The sequence below is a fragment of the Mytilus californianus genome, unplaced genomic scaffold, assembly GCF_021869535.1.
Source record: "Mytilus californianus isolate M0D057914Y unplaced genomic scaffold, xbMytCali1.0.p SCAF_3, whole genome shotgun sequence".
In the NCBI taxonomy this organism is placed as follows: Eukaryota; Metazoa; Mollusca; class Bivalvia; order Mytilida; family Mytilidae; genus Mytilus; species Mytilus californianus.
In genome coordinates this window covers 105,791,621-105,814,387 of record NW_026262679.1, presented here as the reverse complement: position 1 = coordinate 105,814,387, position 22,767 = coordinate 105,791,621, and the positions used below count along the sequence as shown (strand labels likewise).

The 22,767-nt window shown below is 32.4% G+C and overlaps 1 protein-coding gene across 4 annotated transcripts in view; it reads right to left on the bottom strand.

Moving 5' to 3' along the window:
- LOC127735675 (thrombospondin type-1 domain-containing protein 4-like) overlaps positions 1-22,767 on the bottom strand; it is a 98,389-nt gene that overhangs the window by 23,924 nt on the left and 51,698 nt on the right. For 3 of the 4 annotated variants that reach the window (XM_052245929.1, XM_052245928.1, XM_052245930.1), the window contains one exon: positions 7,929-8,133. In XM_052245929.1, the coding sequence (XP_052101889.1) occupies positions 7,929-8,133 (205 nt within the window). Of the gene's footprint in view, positions 1-7,928; positions 8,134-15,290; positions 15,602-22,767 lie in introns of those variants that run through there. The other variant, XM_052245931.1, reaches the window with a different exon arrangement.

Here is a 22,767-nt window from a genome sequence, read left to right as displayed (position 1 = left end):
ATAAGACCTAAGGCGCCTTTTCAAGATTTACAATAGAAATCACCACATTGCTGTAGATTTTTAATGCTGTTGATATAGTAAATACAAGACAATTTATGTCCATCGGTTTACATGTTATCGTTTAAAAAAACACTATATAAGTCATCTAATGTTCCAACTTAGACACAAATTTCAGTGTTGAAAGATATGAAATCCGGAATATCTGTAAACCTCAATAATATTGGAACAGGTCTTAAATATCCACTCATTTAAGTTGTGATTTGTACTATTTATTCGGTGATAAAACATTCATAAATTGTTAATCGAACAAACACAAGGATTCAGACTATGTTTAAAAGATATTTTATAATTTATTGCTGTCTAAACGCGACTAAACACACCTTAAGAAAATATTGAGATATCTAAATCCTTTACAGAAAGTTGTTATTTGGTACTAAGTACACATCACTTGCCCTACATTTTTTTTGTCTGGAAAGAATTGACACAACAAGACCATTTGTAAACTTTAAATATTTGTCAAATGTTATATATTGCTTCCGTATCCGTTCAAGTATTTCTAAATTGTACAAATTAATTTACCTCGCCTGACGAGTCCAATATACTTACTTATGAGACATCTATACACAGATACAGTTAAAGAAATGGTTTCAATGGAACTTGTTAGCCTATTCTATTTTTAATGTTCCTTTTAATTAACAATTAAAGTATACGTTTTCTGGTCAACTGTCTAATATAATATATTATAATACAATAATCTGTATTTTCAAAAGGATCGTTGAATATGCACTACATTATTTTGATCATCTTACTACTAAGCGCTAAAGGTGAGTTTGAAGTCAAAACTGCACTTTATGGTTACGTTCTATACGTTTGTGGCTTTTACGATCTGTGATGTACGAATTATTGGCAGTAGTTATTGCTTTTAATACCTTCTTACTATATTTATATAGACTGCGCAAGATTGTGTCAACTATTGTTTGATCAGTCCAAAAACCAAAAGCTTATTAAACCGAAACATTTATTGAGACATTTACAACAATTGAAAAGTTACTGTAACATTGTAGACATTCTAATTACAGATCTCCGGTGGTTTTCAAAACTTGCTAAGACTCGGGTTACAAAAAATTATAGAACTTGACATATGGAGTTGAAGATCGTATATTAATGTATTCGTTTGTGTGTTGTTGGTTTTCTGTCTCATTTACATTTTTCAACTATCTTCTAAATAATATCGATAGAAATCAATTTACCCATTTTAAAATTATGACCATTCCCAAAGACCAAAGTTAGTCCTGGCACAGATAAAAACGTTAAATAGGGTAACTATATATTTTTTTCAAAGTCTGAGTTTTCATTTTTCGTAAATTCATATCAGCTGAAAATGTCTTCCAGTTTGATATCGGATTGCTGCTCAAAGGGAAGTTTCCCGACCAAGGGTTTCTACACATTGTGTATCAACACCAAGTAATATGAATGACGAAAGAATGAAGAATAATTTATCTTCGTATCTAAGGAACCTGATAACATTTCGAGCAATACTAGACATAAATCTAGCTTTCTTGCACTAGAAATGATAGATTAACAACAATAAGGTGGTATAGGTGATAATTGAAGAGCATCTGAAACACTAAAGAAATTTATAATGTTAGAGAGGAAAAATGGAATATTCTAAATGTAAGTGACAAGCGAGGAATTTCCGTCGTATTCCAATAATTAAATACCTAAATCATGTCTTATTCACCGACTTTTGTTTCATCAAAATTATTTCAACGACCTCATATATATTGCTGCACAATTTATCACTCACTTTTCATATGTATAATATTGACTTAGTCAGTAGACTACCTAACAGTTCACACTAAGTAAAGAAATTATTGAAACAAGTTAAAGTCATTACTTAAAATTGTCTAGCATCATCACAACTTGGTTGATATTCAGTGATGATGAAGCTTTTACGACTCTCTAGATATCTTGTTATCACGACCGTTTGATCTTGTCGGTAAGTGTAGCTCGATTGTTTGTTAATGAAAACCTTTCAATAACTTTAAATGATAAGAACAGTAATGATGGCACTGATCTTTTAACATATTTACATCTATAATATTTTGTTGGTTATTTACTGATATATTTTTCTCATATACACATACATCCACAACACGTTTTCTTCTCCAAAAATAAGGATCGTTGTCACATCAAGAGTTAAGATATATTAGAGAGTTGAAGTCTTGTAGTAAATCCCCGCAAAACAACACCCAATCATTGGCATAAAAAGTGAGCTTTAAACCTACTGATTGATATTTTAGTCTTAGATGCATGCATTTTTTATTAGTTGTTATTGGCTTTGAACTAGCTGTCAGTAACTGCTAGTACTCTCAGATCTGTACTTAGTGTCCTTTTTGTTGTGGGGATGTATGAATACCCTACCATGTCCGGTCCTTGTTTTTATTAGATGTTTTTATTACTTTGTATCGATCTGATGAGTTAAGCCCTTTTCAACTTATTTTTATAGTTTGTTCTTAGGTTGTACTGTTCCACCACTGTCCCAGGTTAGGGGGAGGATTTGGCGCCAGCAAACTAGTTTATGTGTATGTGACTGTCCTAAGTCAGGAGGAGCCTGTAATTCAGTGGTTTTCGTTTGTTGCTGTATATCATATTCGTTTTTCATTCATTATTTTGGCCGTTAGCTTTCTCGTTTGAACTGTTTTACATTTGTCACTTCGGGGTCTTTTATAGTTGACTATGTGGTATGGGATGTGCTCATTGTTAAAGGCCGTACGGTGACCTATAGTTGTTTACTTCTATGTTGTCTCTGGTGGAAAGTTGTCTCATACCACATCTTATTTCATATGTATTGAATTCAAATACAATTAGCTCAAGGTTCATTTGTTTACATGACACTTTTCGAGCACCATTTTAAAAATAAGGGGCCGCAAAATGACAAGTAGCTCTCAAGTATTGCATCTAACTTGCAAAGTGTAAAGCTTGAATTAAATTTAATCGTCAGGTCGAAAGTTTAAAGTTCAAGGTCACCAGATGCACTATGAATGTATGAACGGATAAATATCAGTATAAAGTATCAGCACGCATTGATTTGTAACAACACAAAAAACATAAGACACGGTGAAACAAACGTAGGATTTTGTTAGTACCGGAACACTAAACAATGCATAAGTATGACAGTTATTTACACAATTTCTTTTCCTTTAATTTATAACACACATGCGATATTATGCAACATCGGGCATCTAATTTATCGTTCCCGACCCCATGAATCCCAAGACATCACTGAAACATAGTACAATTGAAATAATATAAACTAAAAGCAAACTGTTGACACAAAGATATGTCTCAATACAAATTTTGAAGCCTGAACGTTTAAACTATGCATGAATCTTGATTAGATTGACCATGACTGAGGGGGCGGGGGCAAATAATAGCCATTGAAATGACAATACTAATACAACTGTGCATTGTACCATGTTTGTTGTTAACTGCTGTTTATCATTGTTTCATTTCAGTAATAATTATAAGTTTTGATTGCTAGAGCATGTATGTGCTTTTTGCAAAAAATGCCTGCATTCAACAACATACCAATTACAATTGACCTATTAGTATTCATGTATAACTGACCCAATCGACGACACCGTCGCCGTTGCCGCACGGAAACAGCACGTCTAAATATCCGACTTCGTCTTGAGACAAAAAGATTGATGCATACATGGTATTATATGAGGACTTATATCAGTTTGTTTATTTATAGATTGAAACAAGAATAAAATGCTACTTTTATTTTTTTAGTTTTAAAACTACTACAAAGGAAGATGTATGATGATTATTTGGCCCCTGAAAATAGTTAAACTATCGAAGATTTTCAAAAATTATGTTAATTTTATAAATAAATGAACAAGTTTTATAATCTCGACACTTTAGTGCAGAAAGGACACTTGTGATGTCATAAACATGTCAAAGTTGACGTTTGACCTAAAAAGGCCAGGCATTTTCACACGTCAATATATTATGCCCCAGCATAAACATATACCCAAATCACTTTCTTTTATTTAAATGCTAAGTATTTTTTTTAAATAAAGTATTTTAGGTCCACTATAAAATTAAATTTCTTGGAAATCTTGAAATCTATGCAATAAAGTTTAACATTGTGATTAAAACAGAATTTTTGCTCTAAGACTTATCAATTTTTCCGATAGGGTTATGAGGAGGACCAAATCAAAGTGACCCAAAACAAGTTTTACTGTCACTATCACGAACAAAATATATGTCAGTGTCTCAACTGATAAGAGACGTACTTTCGCGATTGTGACCGTAAAACATGATTTTCGAGATTTGAACACCGATAAGCTACATCGGTTATTTACATCATTTAGTTTGAGTGCTTTTTCCAAATATATCAGATATCAACTTATGTCAACTTACCAAATAAATGTCCGAACACAGTTCGTTTGACAAACAGATGTTCACATACGGTCGAAATCAATTTCGTATAGAAACATACATGTATGTATAACAATGTCTATTTCGATAACTACTACTGGCCTAATATTTGTTCTTTTATATGTTAATAAGTGGTAATCTAAACTATTTAAAAATAATTCGATAATCACATTCCATGCATAAAACACATTAATCAAAACGTTCATCAAAAGTTCAATGTTCAGTTCCATAAATAAATGTTCCGGACCATATGAGTATTTGGACCGTACGCGTATGGTCATGACCATATGATTATACTCAGACCATATGAGAATATACTTGTTTGGTTATTAACGGGCCGGACCATATGAGTATTTAGATCATATAGGTATTTTTCGAACAAGTTCAAACTTCCTTAACAGGCACAGCTCGTTCTCTGAACCAAAATCGGCACAAGTTATTAATTTATTGAATCTTGGTATATTTGTTATCTTGCCTTCGCTATCTAGAGTCAATTTTAAGCACCTTTATCCTGTCGACAGTTTCCTCCGTATGTGAATCCACATGTGTTTGGGGCATGGACATTTTTTGTCCCGGCGTTTAGATTAGATTTTCTTTAATTTCTTCTAATTTTCCACTAATTTTCACTTGACCGATGTGTTCATACGCTTATTCATACGCTCTTACAATAACAGTGGTTTGTACATAAGCCGAATAGAGGACAGCATGTATAAACTACTGTAATTGTAAATCGTACAAAAAGGAGTATGAACAAATTAAATAACGAAAAATAATTAAAAATGTTTAAGAATTTTAATTTACAAAAAAAATTGAAACACCAAAATAAAGAAAAAGGAGGGTTCAATGCTCCAATTGCTAATGTGTAAAACAGTCGTCTTCTTGCTCAACAGCTCACTTAGTTATTTTCGGAGTCGACATATTGTTTCGTAAAAACAAATTAAAAATGCTTCTACTATCATTTTAACTTGTGAGTAAAAATAATTTTCTTTCATTAATCACGTTACAATAATTACCAAATTATTATCTAAGTCAAAATTTCATTTTTAGAAACTACTGATTTATGACACCTTGAAGGGTGATGCCTTCAACGTTCATCGTATTAATTACTCGGACCATACGCGTATGGTCGGACCATACGAGTATATACGCATATGGTCATGACCATACGCGTATGGTCCAAATACTCATATGGTCCGGAACATAAACACATGTAGATTAATTTTGAAAAGGAAGGATGTGGGGAGTGTTATTATACCCAGGACAACACTCAATCATAAACAGAAAAGAAGCGGTTTTTAGTTTACAAAAAATTCAAGGTATTTGCATAATTCGACACAGGGTCATCTTTTTTTAAACTTCATTCACTCGAACGATTCAATGGTTTACTAAGTATGAAGCAATCTTTGTTGTATTATTACACAATTAACGTCTCAACTGACAATCCTACCATTAGGCGGTGTAACCAAGTAGATAATTATGCACTGAATCGTACCCAAAGAAGACCCTAAATAGTCATGCACTTGCTCAAAACTGAACTATTCAGTATCATAATTATAAAAATTAAAAGGAAAGTTGCGACAACTATTCGGACAGGTATTCAAAGTTGGAAAATGAAATTTTTATAAATACATGATGTCAGATAGTAAAACAGGTTTTTTTTGCATATTGTAAAGAAATGGCTAACATTCGTTTTCAATATTTCCTTCCGGTAATATAACAGATAGAAATACTATTGAGCTGTGAAAAATCGATGTCGAAAAGATCCTTAAATAGGTGCTCATAGCATAATAATACTAAACAGGATTTTTCAAGATGAATATTGACCCCTATACGTCTCCATTTGCGTTCACTTCGTTCTTTTGATAATTGTACAACATATGACATAACTTCTAATCAGTGCGGCATTTTCTTTTAAGAAAAGAACGACGTGAAGTTTGTTAAGTCCAATTTTCAAGATGCCTTAAGTAGCTAAGGCCGATAACGGATAAAGTTCTTTTCGAAAATAAACAATGGGAATGATACTGAAACAGTTTTCAAGCGCTATATTTTAAGTAAAAGCCAATGTTCAACAAACGGATCCATCAGTTGTTAGCTTAACCGACAGCGATTGATGTGGTCAGACAAAGCTTCATTATGTGAAGTAGGTTTAGATGACCATCAAGCCTACTTAATGGTCACGTAGCTGATAAAACCCATTAACCCTACTTGTCACCTATAGTTTGTTATCTTGTTTTCGTTTAATCGTACATTAGGGAAAATCTCAATGATAACGCTGCAGTATTAATACCATACCATAGAAAGTCATCTAGACACAATGTGTCGTTTCAGAGGTCAATATATGATAAATAGTTTAGTCTTTAAAAAGTTTATTTTCTATTGAATAAGCTAAAACTGCATTAAAGGGTCTAAGTGTCACATCATACTCAGTAAATACAATGAAATATCGTCCAAATAAATAAAATCCCAAATGAATAGCAATTTTGCCTCATATACTATAAAAAGCTTCGAGTTGGTGTTACAACATTGGCATGGCAGATTTTGTAAGCAATAAGACTGTTAATAATGTCAGTAAATCGATAGATATTGAATGTATAACATTTGATATTGTTTTTTTTCACGATTTATTGTCAACTGCAATAGTCATATAATGCAATAAGCGATGCCCGAAAACTGTCAGAAAGCAGACAAAAGGTTTGATATTTGGATTTGACAAAGAGGACATTTCGTAAATAGAAATATGTTGTAACAATGTTTATTATGCAGATTTTATAGTACAACCATCTTATATGTTACTAAAAAACTCGTTGTTACATTTTGTTTTATTCAAGGTGTACGATTATGAAAAAATGCATGCTCTTTGATAGTGCCAAGGTGAGTTTTATATTTCTGACAGTTTGCCTTGAACAAAAATATTAATTTCAGAGAAATGTACTATTTATATATAATATAAGTCGGTAGTATTACCACAATGAATTTTGTTTAGTATAATTTGTCTACTCAAAACTTAAATTGCGAAAGAGATATGGAATTTTTGTTGTTCGTTCCAGTTATTTCAAGAGCATTTTCATTGATGGTAAGCAAGAAATAAAAACAATTTTTCAATATTTGAGATAAACTTTCTTATCATGTCTTATGTTTTAGTATGATGATGTCGATTATTTGAAGTGAAACCACTCAATAAAATCTAACGATAGCAAACATCAACATCAGGGTAAATACAGAATGAACTAAAATTTCTCGAAACTTATAAGAAATGTATGTGGGCAACAATACACTCTGTTCTCTAAATGAAACGATCCAAACTAAAATAAAAACATGTATAGTATTGTGAATTAAGCATTGTGTACTTGATTACTTACTCATACTATAATGCAATACGATTTTTACTATAATAAAATACATTTGTTTTTCAGTTTATCTAGAATATGATGTTTTATTACATAAATGGTAATTTTTCGTTATCTATACTATAAATATACCTAAATAATTCCTACTGCGGGACATTTCTGTTATATTGATGTTACATGCTCCGGAAGGAATACGACTTATCAAGTTATATCCATATTTTAGATATCTCCTGGTGAATATTCCTGATATTAGCTGGCATGATGAACTGTCTCCACTGCATACACCACAGTGATCTAACCTGGCATTTGACCCAGCAATACCGTCACAGCCAATAATCTGTAAAAGGAAAAATCATCGTACAGTTATGAATAGGAGGATGAATTATAACATGATGAAACAAACCCTATCACATGGTTTATTGTGGGCTTCGTGTTTCTCAATCTTTAGTTTTCTGTACAGTGCTTGGTTGATTGGTTTGTCTTTTCTGTGTTTTTCGGTTTAGCGATGGTGTTGTCTGTTTTTATTTGACATATGGGGTTTGAAAATATTATTATATTCTTTTTGATTTTGTTTAAAACAGCAGGTCAGTTGGAATTAAAGGACTCCCTCCATGTGTCAGATTGTTGGCAGCGATACATTACATTATCAAAGTTAGAAACACTTTCTTCAAAAGTATGACAACAATGTTTGATATAAAACTAAAATTTGTTAAATTTTGACAAGTGTGTTGAAAATCATAATCGTTTAGTACATAAACTAAGAGTATTTAGATTTAACTAATCTACTGCTGATAGTTAGAACAAATAAGAATTATTTAAGCTAGAAGATAAATAACTGACACTTAAATTGGTGACGCAATACACATTAACAGAGTTTTACAGTTTCTCAGCTGATCGCAACACTTCTCAACTGAAAGATGTTTTAAAAAATATCTTAAAGGAACAAGCTTCAAGAATTTAAGTGTTTATTGTAAATTCATACACAAACTGCTAAAAACAGTAAATTTATATCTGCCATAACTATTACAGCATCCTTTGAAACCAATAAAACGGTAGTCCTATTGCGTAAATGTGCCCGAGTGAATCTGCCGTATTCTGTTAAAACGCTCGATAAAAGACTTAATGACTGACATCTCAAAACTAGTGAAATATGTAACAAACCGGATGTACTGTAGATGGCGTTGTAAATTTGGTTATCGAACACAAGACATTCAAGATGATGCATATACACAGACCACAGACACTACATGAAATTATGTAGTTTATTTTAAAGTACTACATCCACCAAAACAATAATAAAGAAACAAAATGTATTACTGAACTTATTATGCCAAACTATTCAATTAAAAAATAAGATTTGAATTGATCGACAAAACGGTTAATACTGAATGGTTTATTTACTCATGGATAATGCAGGTCTTAAGGTAGATGGGGTTAAATTAAAACCCATAGAATTCTGAAATAATTTGACAAAATGTATCATGCTTTTTAAAAAAATCTAAAAAAAAAACTATGGGTCACCGGGATTTTTTTTTCGCTACAGGTTGTGTAAAATTGTCAGATTTTGTATAGATTATGCATGGAAAACCCAATTTTGTGTGATAAAAAGAAAACTATACCACAGAATTTTAAGATAAAATATGAGAAGATAGCTCTAATAATATGCTTTCAGATAAGAACACGAAAAAATGGGGTCATCGGACTCGTTTTCTTGCTACATAATAAAATAGGTAAATTCACAACACATTCAATTATAAAAATTACTTTGTCTGAGTTATCTCCCCTTGTGTAGCAAAGTTGGAAAAAAATGAATCAAACAAAAATATTCTGTTTTTTGTAAAGTACAGCCGTAAATATGATAAAACACATAATTTTCTATATTAACATGAAAAGTCTTACAAATGAATTTCATATTACTCTCGAAATTTGCACATTTCATTAAAGATCTAGACCGACTGTTGTCTGCTATTTCAAAATCCAAGAATGGTGGAAGACACCCCAGCTACCTTAAGAGGCTAAGCTGATGCACTGCAATTCTACACTGTTATGTCTATGTCATGAAAAAAAAATGCTACACTGTTATGTCTATGTCTCTCAATCGTTTCCAGTTTTTTGAATCGCAAAACTATAAAATTATATTAAATACTGGCGATGGGTTACCTTAGATTGTATCTCGTACATTTGAATAAAATATATTAACAGATTATGTAATTTTTGTAGTAACTTTAAAATATAAATAACAACTTATCAAAAGCAGTTGACGATAACCAATAGTTTTGGTTATCCAATTACATTCCAATTTCTCCAAATTTCTAAATTTTTCACCATATTGTTAGTTCAGCTGATGAATAGTCACTGTGGTTAACCATGTACGTTACATTTAGATTGTCCCGATATATTGTAATATACAATGTAGCCTACTGTTTAGCTAACTACAGATTATATATTGGAGCAGCAAAGGTAACAACATAGCATAAATACATGTTTAAAAAATATTCTCTGATTAAAGTATAGATTTTACATGCAGATTTTCTAAAGGACAACACATCTAATTAGCTCCTATGGATTATTCGTGACTTGTTATATATAAGTTAATAATTATCAAATCTGTTATAATCCAATATAATAAATCAAAACCCGTAATATTGAGTCTAAAATATAAATGAGATCATTTTGTACCATTGGCGTTCATAAAGAAAATTCACGCATCGGATATAACATGAATGCTATCATATTTAAAGCAATAGGGTCATAATTGAATTCAGTTGTAAGAGGATCACTTATAATCTTGATCTAACAATCAATTGATCAATTGGTATGTATAATATCAACATATCTATTAATATTGAAACTAAGACAACCAAAACAAATTGACACAGTAATAATACATTTGTTTTCTTTAATTACAGAGGATTACTTTTGTAGTTCGAACGGTTTCAAAAAAATCAAAACATTCTATTGCTAGCAAAACTTGCCTTTAACACAACAAACTACCTTATAACAATGCCGCATTTATAAATTGGTAAAATTTTCTCAATTTCGAAATCACTAAAGAATTAACTGTCGTAAACGAATCAAGGTAGAAGATTATCAGAGCGACTTTAGCAGAAGAGAACATTGGGGTTAAGACGGGGATAGAGTCCTGATACCCTAGATTGTGCAATTGAAAACACAACGAAATACGAATTACTTTCAATGTACATGCGTATTCATATCGATTCGTTATTTGGTTAACATTCCGTGGCAAATATTCATGTTAGATCCATGTTGAGGACGAGAATAAAGTAAACATTACATTAAATAAGTACAAATAAGTACAAATAAGTACTGTAAAATGGGTCGACCGGATGAATGGTGGTCAATTTGGATTGCAACTGGAAAAAGAGGGAAATCAATGTTGAATTTGGACATTTTGGCTTTGCAACAAGCATAGTCTAACGGTCGTCATGTAGAGGTTCTCTGTGGAGCGGAAAGCATGCCACCGTCTGAACACGGGCTGTTAGATGTAACGTCCTCTTTCAAACAGATCGAGAATACCTATTTATACATTTCCCACGAACAAACAGGCGCCCTGTCCCCTTTTTGCATGGGAGAAGTCAAGATAAACATATGTCTTTTTGATTATACCCGAAGGTTCTAAGAACAGTACTATATGTATCGTTCATGTATATAAGTATTACACATTCAGACGGGTGCACTCAGGTGAACGATAACGATGTTTTAGATGAAAAGTATTATTTCAAGTTAAAGCTGAAATTAAACGTAATAAATTTTACTCTGTAACTCATTAACCGATCTACTTTTATTGGTTTTAATTATATCTTACTTTAACTGGCGATAGAACTTTCGCATTATTTGCCCTGAAATGTCGCCTAATTATCTTTTTCTATGTATATAGTTTATGTTCTATGTAGAAAGTTTCCATGCTTACAAAATATATCGTAACGCAAATTTGTTTTATCCGAAAGTATGCTTTTATTTGAATGAAATGTTTTACTCCTTAACAAGGGATCATATATGCTTTATCACCTATGAAACAAACACACCCTTACCGGTATGAATCTTTATACAAACCTATAAAATATACACATATGCATACACACCTTCACATGTTGTTATATTTACAATAGTCAAGTTCATTGTACAAACGTTAGAGACATCTGAATCTTATTTGAGTTACCTTTCAAATAAATGATTACTGTATAATTTTTAACAAAAGTCTATAATTACAACCATATCCGCCCATGCACATAATTTTCTTCACAATGTTGACATATTAACTATAAAATATTCCGTATTTTTTTTATTCAGCGTACAAAACTGTGAATTACCTTTGGTCAAGAAGACAGCGACTATTCAGTCAATTAAATTTGGATTAAATTGCTATATTAAGGTGAAAGACAGACGATCTAGACAGGTGTCCGTGCCTTACGGCAAATGACGTTTTATCCTATAAAGATTTCTAAAGACGGACCTTCATGGTAGATTTTATCTAGCTAAATTCGAAGAACAAAAGGTTCTTTTTCAATATTCCAATGGCTGTTGAGTCAATACAAGACCATTTTTTTTTGCAACCTTTCTCCCTACATACATGTTTGTGGACCGTTGTGGCAACGCAGGACAATTCTCATTTTGTTTGCAAACAATTTACTACATTTAAGGGCTGCAGAGTCAAACTACTTCTAAACTTAAAAAGATACCAACAGGTTACTGAAATGAAACAGTGAAAAACATTATTTTTATTTCCGGAAACAAAGTTATTTCTTTGTACATCAGTCACGTTCATGTATTATAACGTGAATTTTTAAATCTGTTAATTTAGATAAAAGTAGATGAAAAACCTTGAAGTAAATTTTATCTAACATGAAATGGCTTTATTTCATATAACCAAACATCCAAATACGGGTTTTCTTGTTTTTTAACAAACACATTATAGATAAGTCAATATTTGCGATACGTCTGAAAACGATTTGTACTTTTTAAATGACCATTTCATTCATAAAACAAGTCGTTATCTTCAATTTTACGTGTTATATATCTTTTGTGTCGTTTTGAGGCTCTACAATCTTTCATTCTCGTGGATGGATGCTATAAATACAGGTTTATATACACAAAACAGCTTTAGAATCGTTAATTTAAAATTTGGGCCGTGTAACGTTATACGTTTTCGAAGTGGTAGTACCAATCCAAGATTTAATATGTCCTTAATGTTGCTTTGCCCATATTTGGTAACCATCTTTAATGATTGGAAAGAATTCGGTCGCCATTTATATCAATGATAATATCAAATGGGGGTTACCTATCCTATGTCTAGTTAATACTACCTGATATGTCTATTATCTGGGCTATGAAAAGTCCAAACTAATGACGGTTATTTATTTTTTTTACCACATTTGTAATTCATATCTTTGTCCATTTTACTTAGGATAGAGTTGTTGTGTCTATACTGACATTTCTTTAACCTTGTCAACAATTACCAGTGAATAGGACGGACCATAAATGTCACCTTCCTTCAGTTTCTTGTCTATACATTATAGAAAAACAATCAAATTATCGGTACAAAGTAGTCCTCGTCACATATTCTATTTATCATAATTTGGTCGGAATTGCAAACACGATTGTATGATTACCATTGACAGACTCTCAGGTTATTAGGAATGGAATATCATTTGTTTCATTATACTTATAAAATTGTTATTGTTTGTTGTGATTAAAACGAGATGTAGGGTGTATGTCAACGAGAAAGAAACTTAATTAAATAACGACCCAAAGGACATCTAGTGGCAACATACAGTAGACATCAATGGTTTTATTTTGGGGGAAAAAAGTGTTATCGTTGTTGGGTGAGGCTGTTCTTTCTGCACACTCTATATCTGTCGAATATTAAGAAGTTGAAAACTTTAATTCATCCATGCAACATTCTTGTTTTAATAACCTAGCAATATTTACAGCTCAGATAACAGAATAGCAGGCTTTCGTGTATAAGACTTTACCAATGGTCTATTTCATCCTTATCTTAAATTAATTTTTTTTTTTGTTTTGAAGCCCAAACTCCAATATAAATATATACTTTTTGTAAAACGGTTAAATTCATAAGCTTGTGCTGAATAAACGTCGTTTTTAGTCGCAGTAGAAAATGCGTCTTTGACTCTTTTTGCTAACCCCGTGGGAAGAACACTTTTAAGATTTAATCAAACATCTGTATGTGCAAAATCTAATTTCAAAATAAAAAGATTTTACTCTTCATGTGCAACGGACCATCTATTGCAATCGTTTTACACTACAAAAAAATATATTTTATATAAAATTTTAATACTTTAAATGAAAACAGAATATCTATTAAAGCCAATAAACTACAAAACACTTCATAGAATTAAAGCCAAAAGTCAACTTTAACGGTGCTATAATACTATAAAAACGGTATAATGTATTCATATATATGTGCATAAAGTATTCAACTTTAAGATGTTTACGTTATCTTGGAATGCTCTAGCCCTGCATATTTTAAATACAGTAACTTGCACAATTTTGTACCGGTTTTGAATAATTTAAATTAGTATACGCATTATGTATACTAAATAAGCCTTATGAGAAAGATGTTTATTCTGTTCAATACAACCAAAATAGTACAAAAAATACCTCCTGTCGTTAACAAAACAGATGCATACATTCCTTTACAGTTTTTATTAAATTTAAATTGCATAAAACTGATGGAAACAAGCCTCCGTGAAACTTGCAAACTCACATACATGGTATATACATTATGTACATTCCGAAAAATCTTTCTGATTATATTGGTTTCTTAAAGTCGTTTTCCCCCATTCAAATGATAGTTTTTGTAGTACAAATGTTTATTCTGTAAGTCAGTCAGCAAATTAAAATTGTGTAAATGTCCAATTTTCCTTTAGAGATATAAACGGTGAATACGTTCTTTTAATTCTAAAGATTAAGATGAAAAAGATACTGCTTGAAATACATTACTTTTCAACGTGTTTCTTAATTCAACTTTTTAAAATCTGGCACCTAAACTCCATCCAAATTTATTCATGAATTCCAACAACAATCATAAATAAACATTGGCTGCACTTATTCTTCAAGGTATCAAGCATAAATGCTCATATAGACAAAACATCAACGATCCAACACTCGTGGTAAAGCGCACGTGGTGCAGATCGTTGATTGTATTTATCACACATGCAGTAAGTGCTTCCAATGCATCACGATTATTGTGATCCGACATATTCTGTCATTAAAATGACACCAATAATTACATTAGTGATCTTGTTATGTTTCATGTATATAACAATTAGAATTATGGAAAGGTGTTTACAGAGAAAACAAAAAATAATTGAACAATGATAATTTCAGGATAATTGGCGATTCAAGTTCGGATATATAAAGACGTAATGACAAAAGTACGATTGAAGAAACATTTTTTTTAGAATCGTAGTTATTCTCTTTTCCATTGTTGAAGATTTAGATATTGCTACTTACCAATACTAATATTGCAAGGATAATCCAATTTAACTTCATTATAAAATAAATAAAATAATTAAAATCCCATTTCAGTATCGTGCATAGCCAAATACAAATCACTGAGTCTATATGGATATTTCAGACTTCATTGAGGTACAGTAGTCCAGCTGAGTACGCTTTGTGATGCATTAAAGTTACGACACGACCACATGTATAATAAAAAGACTGTTACACTGAAAAATCTCAGGTATATTAAGCAATACACCTTTTTACCTGAGCAGGTAAGCTAAGTATAAAAGGGACGATTGCAATTGTAGACACCCTTGATAACTTGTACAAACTGACAGTATTATAAAATTTTACCTATTCAATTAGATATTTATTTCTAAGTTGACAATATTATCCAATCGGTGGGCGACTTTTGAAAAAATAGAATATAAATCGACGACTGAAGTATAAGGAATTCAATCACATATTGTAAGCAATGGTGGATGTTACACTAATGAATAATTAATCATAGGATCAAATTAATTGTATTAAAGTGTGATTAAAATTCCTAAATTTACAATAACTACATCATTATTCACATTAATTGACACATTAGCACAGTAAAATAGATATTAGATTGGCAAATTCTTGGGACCGATATTCTTTTATCCAAGTTCATTTAAATGCTTTCAAACATATTAATGTAAATTTGTAATATTTTGTACGAAGGAAGACCTGAATAGCGTATGTTTATTAAATTTCTTTTAGAATTGCTGATTTATGATCATGAAAATTCAAGATCGAGACTACACATAGAAAGTCGCTTGCATTTTGTCTGCTCACGATAACCATTTAAATTGCTCCAAAATATATCAAAACCAAGTATGGTTCGATATATGAATTTTTATAAGTTGTTTTTGGATTTAAACTAGCTGTCAGTTCCTGCGAGTACTCTCTGTACTTTGTGCCTTTTTTGTTTTTTGTGAAGGATGTGTAAATACCCTGCCACGTCCGGTCTGTGTTTTTGTTAGATTTTTTTCTGCTTTGTATCGATCTGATGAGTTAAGCCCTTTTCAACTGATTTTTATAGTTTGTTCTTATGTTGTACTGTTACAACGGCACTGCCTAGGTTAGGGGGTGATTGGCGCCTTCATACATGTTTAACCCGGCCACATTCTATATGTGCCTGTCACAAGTCAGGAACCTGTAATTGAGTGATTGTCGTTTTTTGCTGTTTCTCATATTTGGTTTTCGTTTATTATTTTGCATGGTTACTTCTTGTGTTTTGCCGTTACACCACTGTCCCAGGTTAGGAGTATGGTTGTTGCCTTCAAACATGTTTAGCCCCACCACAATCTTTAGGAGCCTGTAGTTCAGTGGATGTCGTTGGTTCATGTCTGTCATATTTGTTTTTCATAATTATTTTTGTTATAAGTTAGGCCTTTAGTTTTATCAACTGAATTGTTTCATATTTTTCATTTCGAGGCCTTTTATAGCCGACGGTATGGTTTTTCTCATTGTTGAAAGCCGTACGGTTGCCTATACTTGCTTACACCCTCTTCATTTGAACTTTGGAAGATAGTTGTCTCATTGGCAATCATACCACGTCTCCTTAATTTTATATACGTACTCGTAACAGTGTCAAATGGTTAGATAACAGTCAGTTTAGTTATGTTTTTTCTCTCTAAAAATTGACATAGTGACGTGGATGGAGAGTTGTCTCATTGGCACTCATACCACATCTTCTTATATCTATATAGTGTTGGAAATATCCACACAGATGCAATCCCTATCAGTCTCGAAATGTATATCTAGTTTAAAAATATGTTTTACTTCACAAAATGGTGCAACTTGCATCAACATGAACATGTATACATGTATATGAGTAATATGATGCACCAAGAAAAATACATTATCATAATGACCACAAAATCAGCACTCAAGTTTATAAATTTAGACAACACATGTTATATTACAGGTTAATGTAACTGAATTATAAGTAGTGTATAGAAGTATAATCATTTCCAGCTTTCATTGTGTTTTGTGTGTACGCGTGTGTTTAACTTCATATAATGATATTCTTAAAAGTTCAATAAAATACAATATACTTAGCAATCTAATAGTACATTTTATTTTATCTATCTCCAAACTGACTCTGTTCAGTGGTATAAACATTGGATACTTCTCTTTACAACGAATGCAACCTAAGACCAGGGTAAAAAAAACTGGACACATCGAAACAGTTATACACATAAAGCTCGTAAAGATTAATTCATATAGTCAGGCATATGTTATGTTTATGTATACTAAAGTTTTAATTAAATGTAAAATATTTATATAAAGAGATTTCAAAACAAGAAAAAGTTCGAACTAGAAAAACCTTTTCACCTAAATACCAAGGAAGTATACACAAGTAAACTATTCGTTTCCTTTCTGTGTATACAAGGACGGGAATTACGCGGTTACGATTTTTTCGTTTCTAAGTTATCTGAAAATCCATAGATTATCCTTTAAAACGATACAAATTACCTCTAAGTCAGAGCGTCATTAATAGTTCATTTTTATGACCAGGGTAAAATTAATGCGATTTGAAACAGTTATAAATTTGACAAAATATCTTATCTTGCAAAGAAAAATTGATAAAAATGTTAAAGTTGAAGCGTTCTGAGACATTCATTCATAAAGTGTTTGGCATGTTTATTTTGGCAATTTCTGTACATTTAAAACGACCTTGACTATAAAGAGCACTCTTGTGCTTCATAAGCAACTTCGTAGTGATAGTGAAATGAACTACTTTTTTCAATTGGTGTCCTAGTTTTTGCTGTACTTTATGTAATTAAAACGAAATAAAACATACATGTATATTGATAAAAAAAAGTAGAAATAAAGTTTCAGTTGACCGAATTTTGAAAACTCGAAATTTACCTATCATTTCAAATAGCGGTATGTATGACCGGAAGCACTATTTCAAAACTGAATCGATTGTCTCGTAGTAATATTTTGGACACCAGGATGAAGGTCGTGGGTTCGATCCCCGGTCAGATCAAACCAAAGACTTGATGATTAGTATTTGCTGCTTCTGACATCAAGGAACTAGAGCAAAGACTAGTCGGCTAGGAAATATTTATAGGCGTATGTGACATATCTCCTTGTGAACTGTTACCTAGTAAACTAGCTTGTTAAAAATCCATCCAAATAAGCTTAAAGATCTAGTACAAAGCAGAATTAATATTTATAGACTTATTGCATCAAGATATTCTTGTTCTGAATTGAATTTAAGATCTTCCATATTTAAACATTTGTATTCAAACAATTAATTAACATAATCAGAGCGAGCGGAGTGAGAAAGATTGGTATGAAAGTGTGAATGATCGTGTTAAATTTTGTAATGCCTGAAAGGGCCCTGTGATTAGGAAAATAAAGAATTTGAATTTGAATTTGAATTTAAAAATTGATCCGTTCATCACAATTTTTCCATGCATGCATGTTGTACAATTACCTTCGATTTTGAAGAAAGTATGATCTATTTAGGTCACTTTCTTCGCCCGCAGCCATGAATTATAGTAAATCAGAAAGTGGTTCTTATCTTTCGAAAAACGTCTTTGCAATTCAACAATTATACAATAATGTTTTCTAATACATATACAAGCAGTATTTCATAATAATAATTTTTATTATTCTTCTGTTATCATATTGCCTCTTCTATACATTGTTAGTGTATCTCTGCAAGGGAACCTACACAAAACAACGTTCCAAAAGAGATAACCGTTTCACGACTTTTAAGAAGTTATTATCAACCTCAATGGTAAATTTGATTTGGCAATTTGCATTTTGATGTACGTAACATTACAGCACAGCAGTACATTCATATGGAGCCTAGGTGTTGCTGTTAATGCAATACCTCTAAGACCTATAGCAGACCTTCCTTGACAGAGGACTGCTGCTTACAAAGAGGCTACTGAACCAATTGTAATTGGAAGTAAAACATGTCCCGACAATTTTACAGACGTCATTATATTAATTTATTTGACCGTTCTGTAATATATATGTAGGACTCGGAGGTGCGATGGGTACGCTGAAGTGCGATGGTCACGCTGAAGTGCGATGGTCCATGCCGAAGTGCGATGGTCCTTTCGCTGAAGGGCGATGGTTTGGTATACCGCTTGAATATTGTGACGTTTTCAAATACAATGTTACTTTTAAAATACAACGTGGATTCTCAGGCAAAGAAAGAAAGGAATGAACAAATAAAATGTAACGAACGATTCAAGTCCCGAACAGTTTTGAGCAGTACAGGTGGAGGTTACAAAAATATGTTAAACCATTTCAGGCAGCAAATTATGGGGAGCAAAGCAGCTGAAAGATAAACTTGGTCAGCAAATATGCTAATCAGTGTTCGGAAGTATGCCGCAAAGTTTTTGCACAATAGATAAAATATATTTGTAGGACTCGGAGGTGCGATGGGGACGCTGAAGTGCGATGGTCACGCTGAAGTGCGATGGTCTTCGCAGAAGTGCGATGGTTTGTTCGCTGAAGTGCGATGGTTTGTTCGCTGAAGTGCGATGGTCTATAAATGTCATTAGTTACAGTTTCATACTGAATGAGAGATCGTTCTATTTAAATTTGCTGCATGGGGACATTATTCTGCTTTAACAGTTTGTCTTAACGTAATCTCAGCTCTAAGCTCTCATGAGTTCCACGTTTACCGTAATATCATAGTACGGAATTAAAGTCTCTCTGCGGACCCATATGTAGTTAGAGAATTCGAAGCTCTATAGTACGTAAAAAAACGAAACTTCTGTAGATTTCGAAAAAGGGTCTAATTAAATTATCTAGATTTCCCCTGTCTACTAATTATTTCCCTTTTCCGGTAGTATTAAAATCTGTTTACAAGTTATATTCATGTCATATACTAATATGCAAAAACATTCCATATTTTCTCCAGTTGCAGTAAAAACCACTGACGGTTATAAGTTTATAAGGCCCTTATTATATTGCATTTTAAACAGCTATCGTATTTTCAGTCATTGAAATTAGCACTGGTTTTTATAGAAAATAACCTTTGTATGTAGCGTCTTGAATAATTGTATGAACGTTGGCTTATTTTTGTCCAAAGTAAACTTCAACGTTACAATTAGGGCTGGAAATATTTATCATGACTGTGTTTAATTAAACGGGTTAATATTCTTGATGATTTACTTAATAAACACGAAAAGCAGCTTTTAACAAACAAATTGACTTTTTCATCGACATCGAAAATATAGTTTATGTAATCCATCGCACTTCAGATTAACCACCATCGCACTTCGGCGTAGTTACAAACAAGATAGCGTCACAATGCCAACATCGCACTTCAGCGTGATCACAAACACACTTCAGCGTCAAACCACAGCATTTCAGCGTGACCATCGCGGTTCTGAGTACCATAGCGGTTCCGAGTCCTACATCTTGATTTATATATAAATTTTGACTTCTCTTCAAGTATGCGTCACATGATTTTGTGTGGACAATTTAATGATAAAATTAATTACTATTAGCAATGTTTTTGCTATATTAAGTTGATATAAATGTTGTTTTATTCCCGAGATAAATCCTGCTTTGTAAGAACACTGGCACTCTACCATAATTTTATTGTGGTTACAGTGTTCATCTTCTACAACAAGTTTGGCCGAAGTTAACCTGACTGGTCCCTACGTGTACTTCCAAATTTCTCCTCCTCAGCGGAGAAGCAGCTAATTTTTGGTGGAATACGTGACACGTCTCGCTATAAGTCAAGCATAAATATAATTGGCTATTTTTTATACTTCTTGGACACTGCTCCGACATCAAATAAATGGATGAATGATTGTTGGGAGACATTTTTAAGTTTGTCATGACGTGAACAAATTATATTTCATAAAATGAGATGGACCCTGCTTAGTGCTATATATATAGACACAACGTTGAACCTTTTTTTTTTATCGCTCTTTAACACCAAATAAAAAGACATTTTACTCCATGCAAACCCATTATGCTTATCTGAACCATCCAATCTATTTTCTGACTCTATACTGCAACGTGCTAATCGGAGAATTGGCAACTGTAAAATTAGATTTAAAAAAATCTTTGGTTTGACCTGAACAGAAATTAAACGAGCTTCCAAATGCGAGGCTAGCAGCTACTTTGGTCAAATCTTAATGACGTTATTTCATGCAGCCCATGTACATTTTGCGTTTTACTCAATGTCACAGTCAGACCATCGCACTTCAGCGTAACCACCATCGCACTTCAGCGTAGCTATCAATAAGTTAACGTCATAATGTCACCATCGCACTTCAGCGTGTTTACCAACGCACTTCAGAGAGGACCATCGCACTATAGCGTGACCATCGCGGTTCGGAGTACCATCGCGGTTCCGAGTCCTACATATATGTAACAGATGAATACGGATATGGTCCATTTGTTTTAGCCCCAATCCTATTCTCTGAAGTTACTGTATAGTACGAGAATAACATACGACACAAATACAATTTAAACAATACTAGATTATACTGTATTTAAGAATGTTTGCAGCTTCTAAAACCAAAATGGAAGTAATTACTTTGTTGATTTAGAAATCATGTCTTATTATACTCTAATATCAGCCGCCGTACTTGCATGCAGATAACATACAGCAACGTAAGGCATGATACTGTGCAATGAACAATTACCAAAAACACCTATACACATTTACACCATAAATGGCTAGATCATAGAGGGATGTAAAAATAAAGATCTGGTTTTAGGGGAAAGTATATGTTTGATTGCCTGGTACTTACTCTACTATTATTAAAGGTGTCGAGTCTAGATGCAATTCGACTTTTTTTACATTCCTCCTTCTTTACAGATCAAAACATCAGAATCCCCCCTTTTCTCTCTATTTTAATCCGCGACTGAAAAGTTTCATACTTAGTCACGACGTTTAGTAATAGGCTGAAATCTTAGTGTTGTTTTCATCGAAACATTTGACCATCTTCCACCCAATAACCTAGAAATATCAAAACTTCAGTTTGGATGGCTGTCGGTATTGGTGTTTATAATACAAGTACTTAATTTTTGTTTCAGAAGCAGCTCGTCAGGATATTTCACTCAATGCCTCGTCCCTACATACAATATATATGTTTTAAAGTTTGCACAGTGTTGACAGTTTCCATAAACACTATAACATATCTAGCTGCCGTATTTCACGATTATCAATTTCAAAGCATAATCATTTTGAAACACGTTCAACAATAAATATTCATCAGTTCCATAATGACATTCCCACTTCACAAATATTTACATAAATTATCCAGTTTCTTCTAAAAAAAAATGAAGACAATGCTAATGGCAAAACAGTGCTATATAACTAATTGCAAATACTTTAGAAACTTTTTTCAAATACCTAAATGAAGTAATGTTCGTGTTCAAGTTGTTTTTGTTGAGCGGCTTTATGACCCCGAGTATATGAAACCCAAACTGTTGCAACACTCATCATGCATGTATGAAC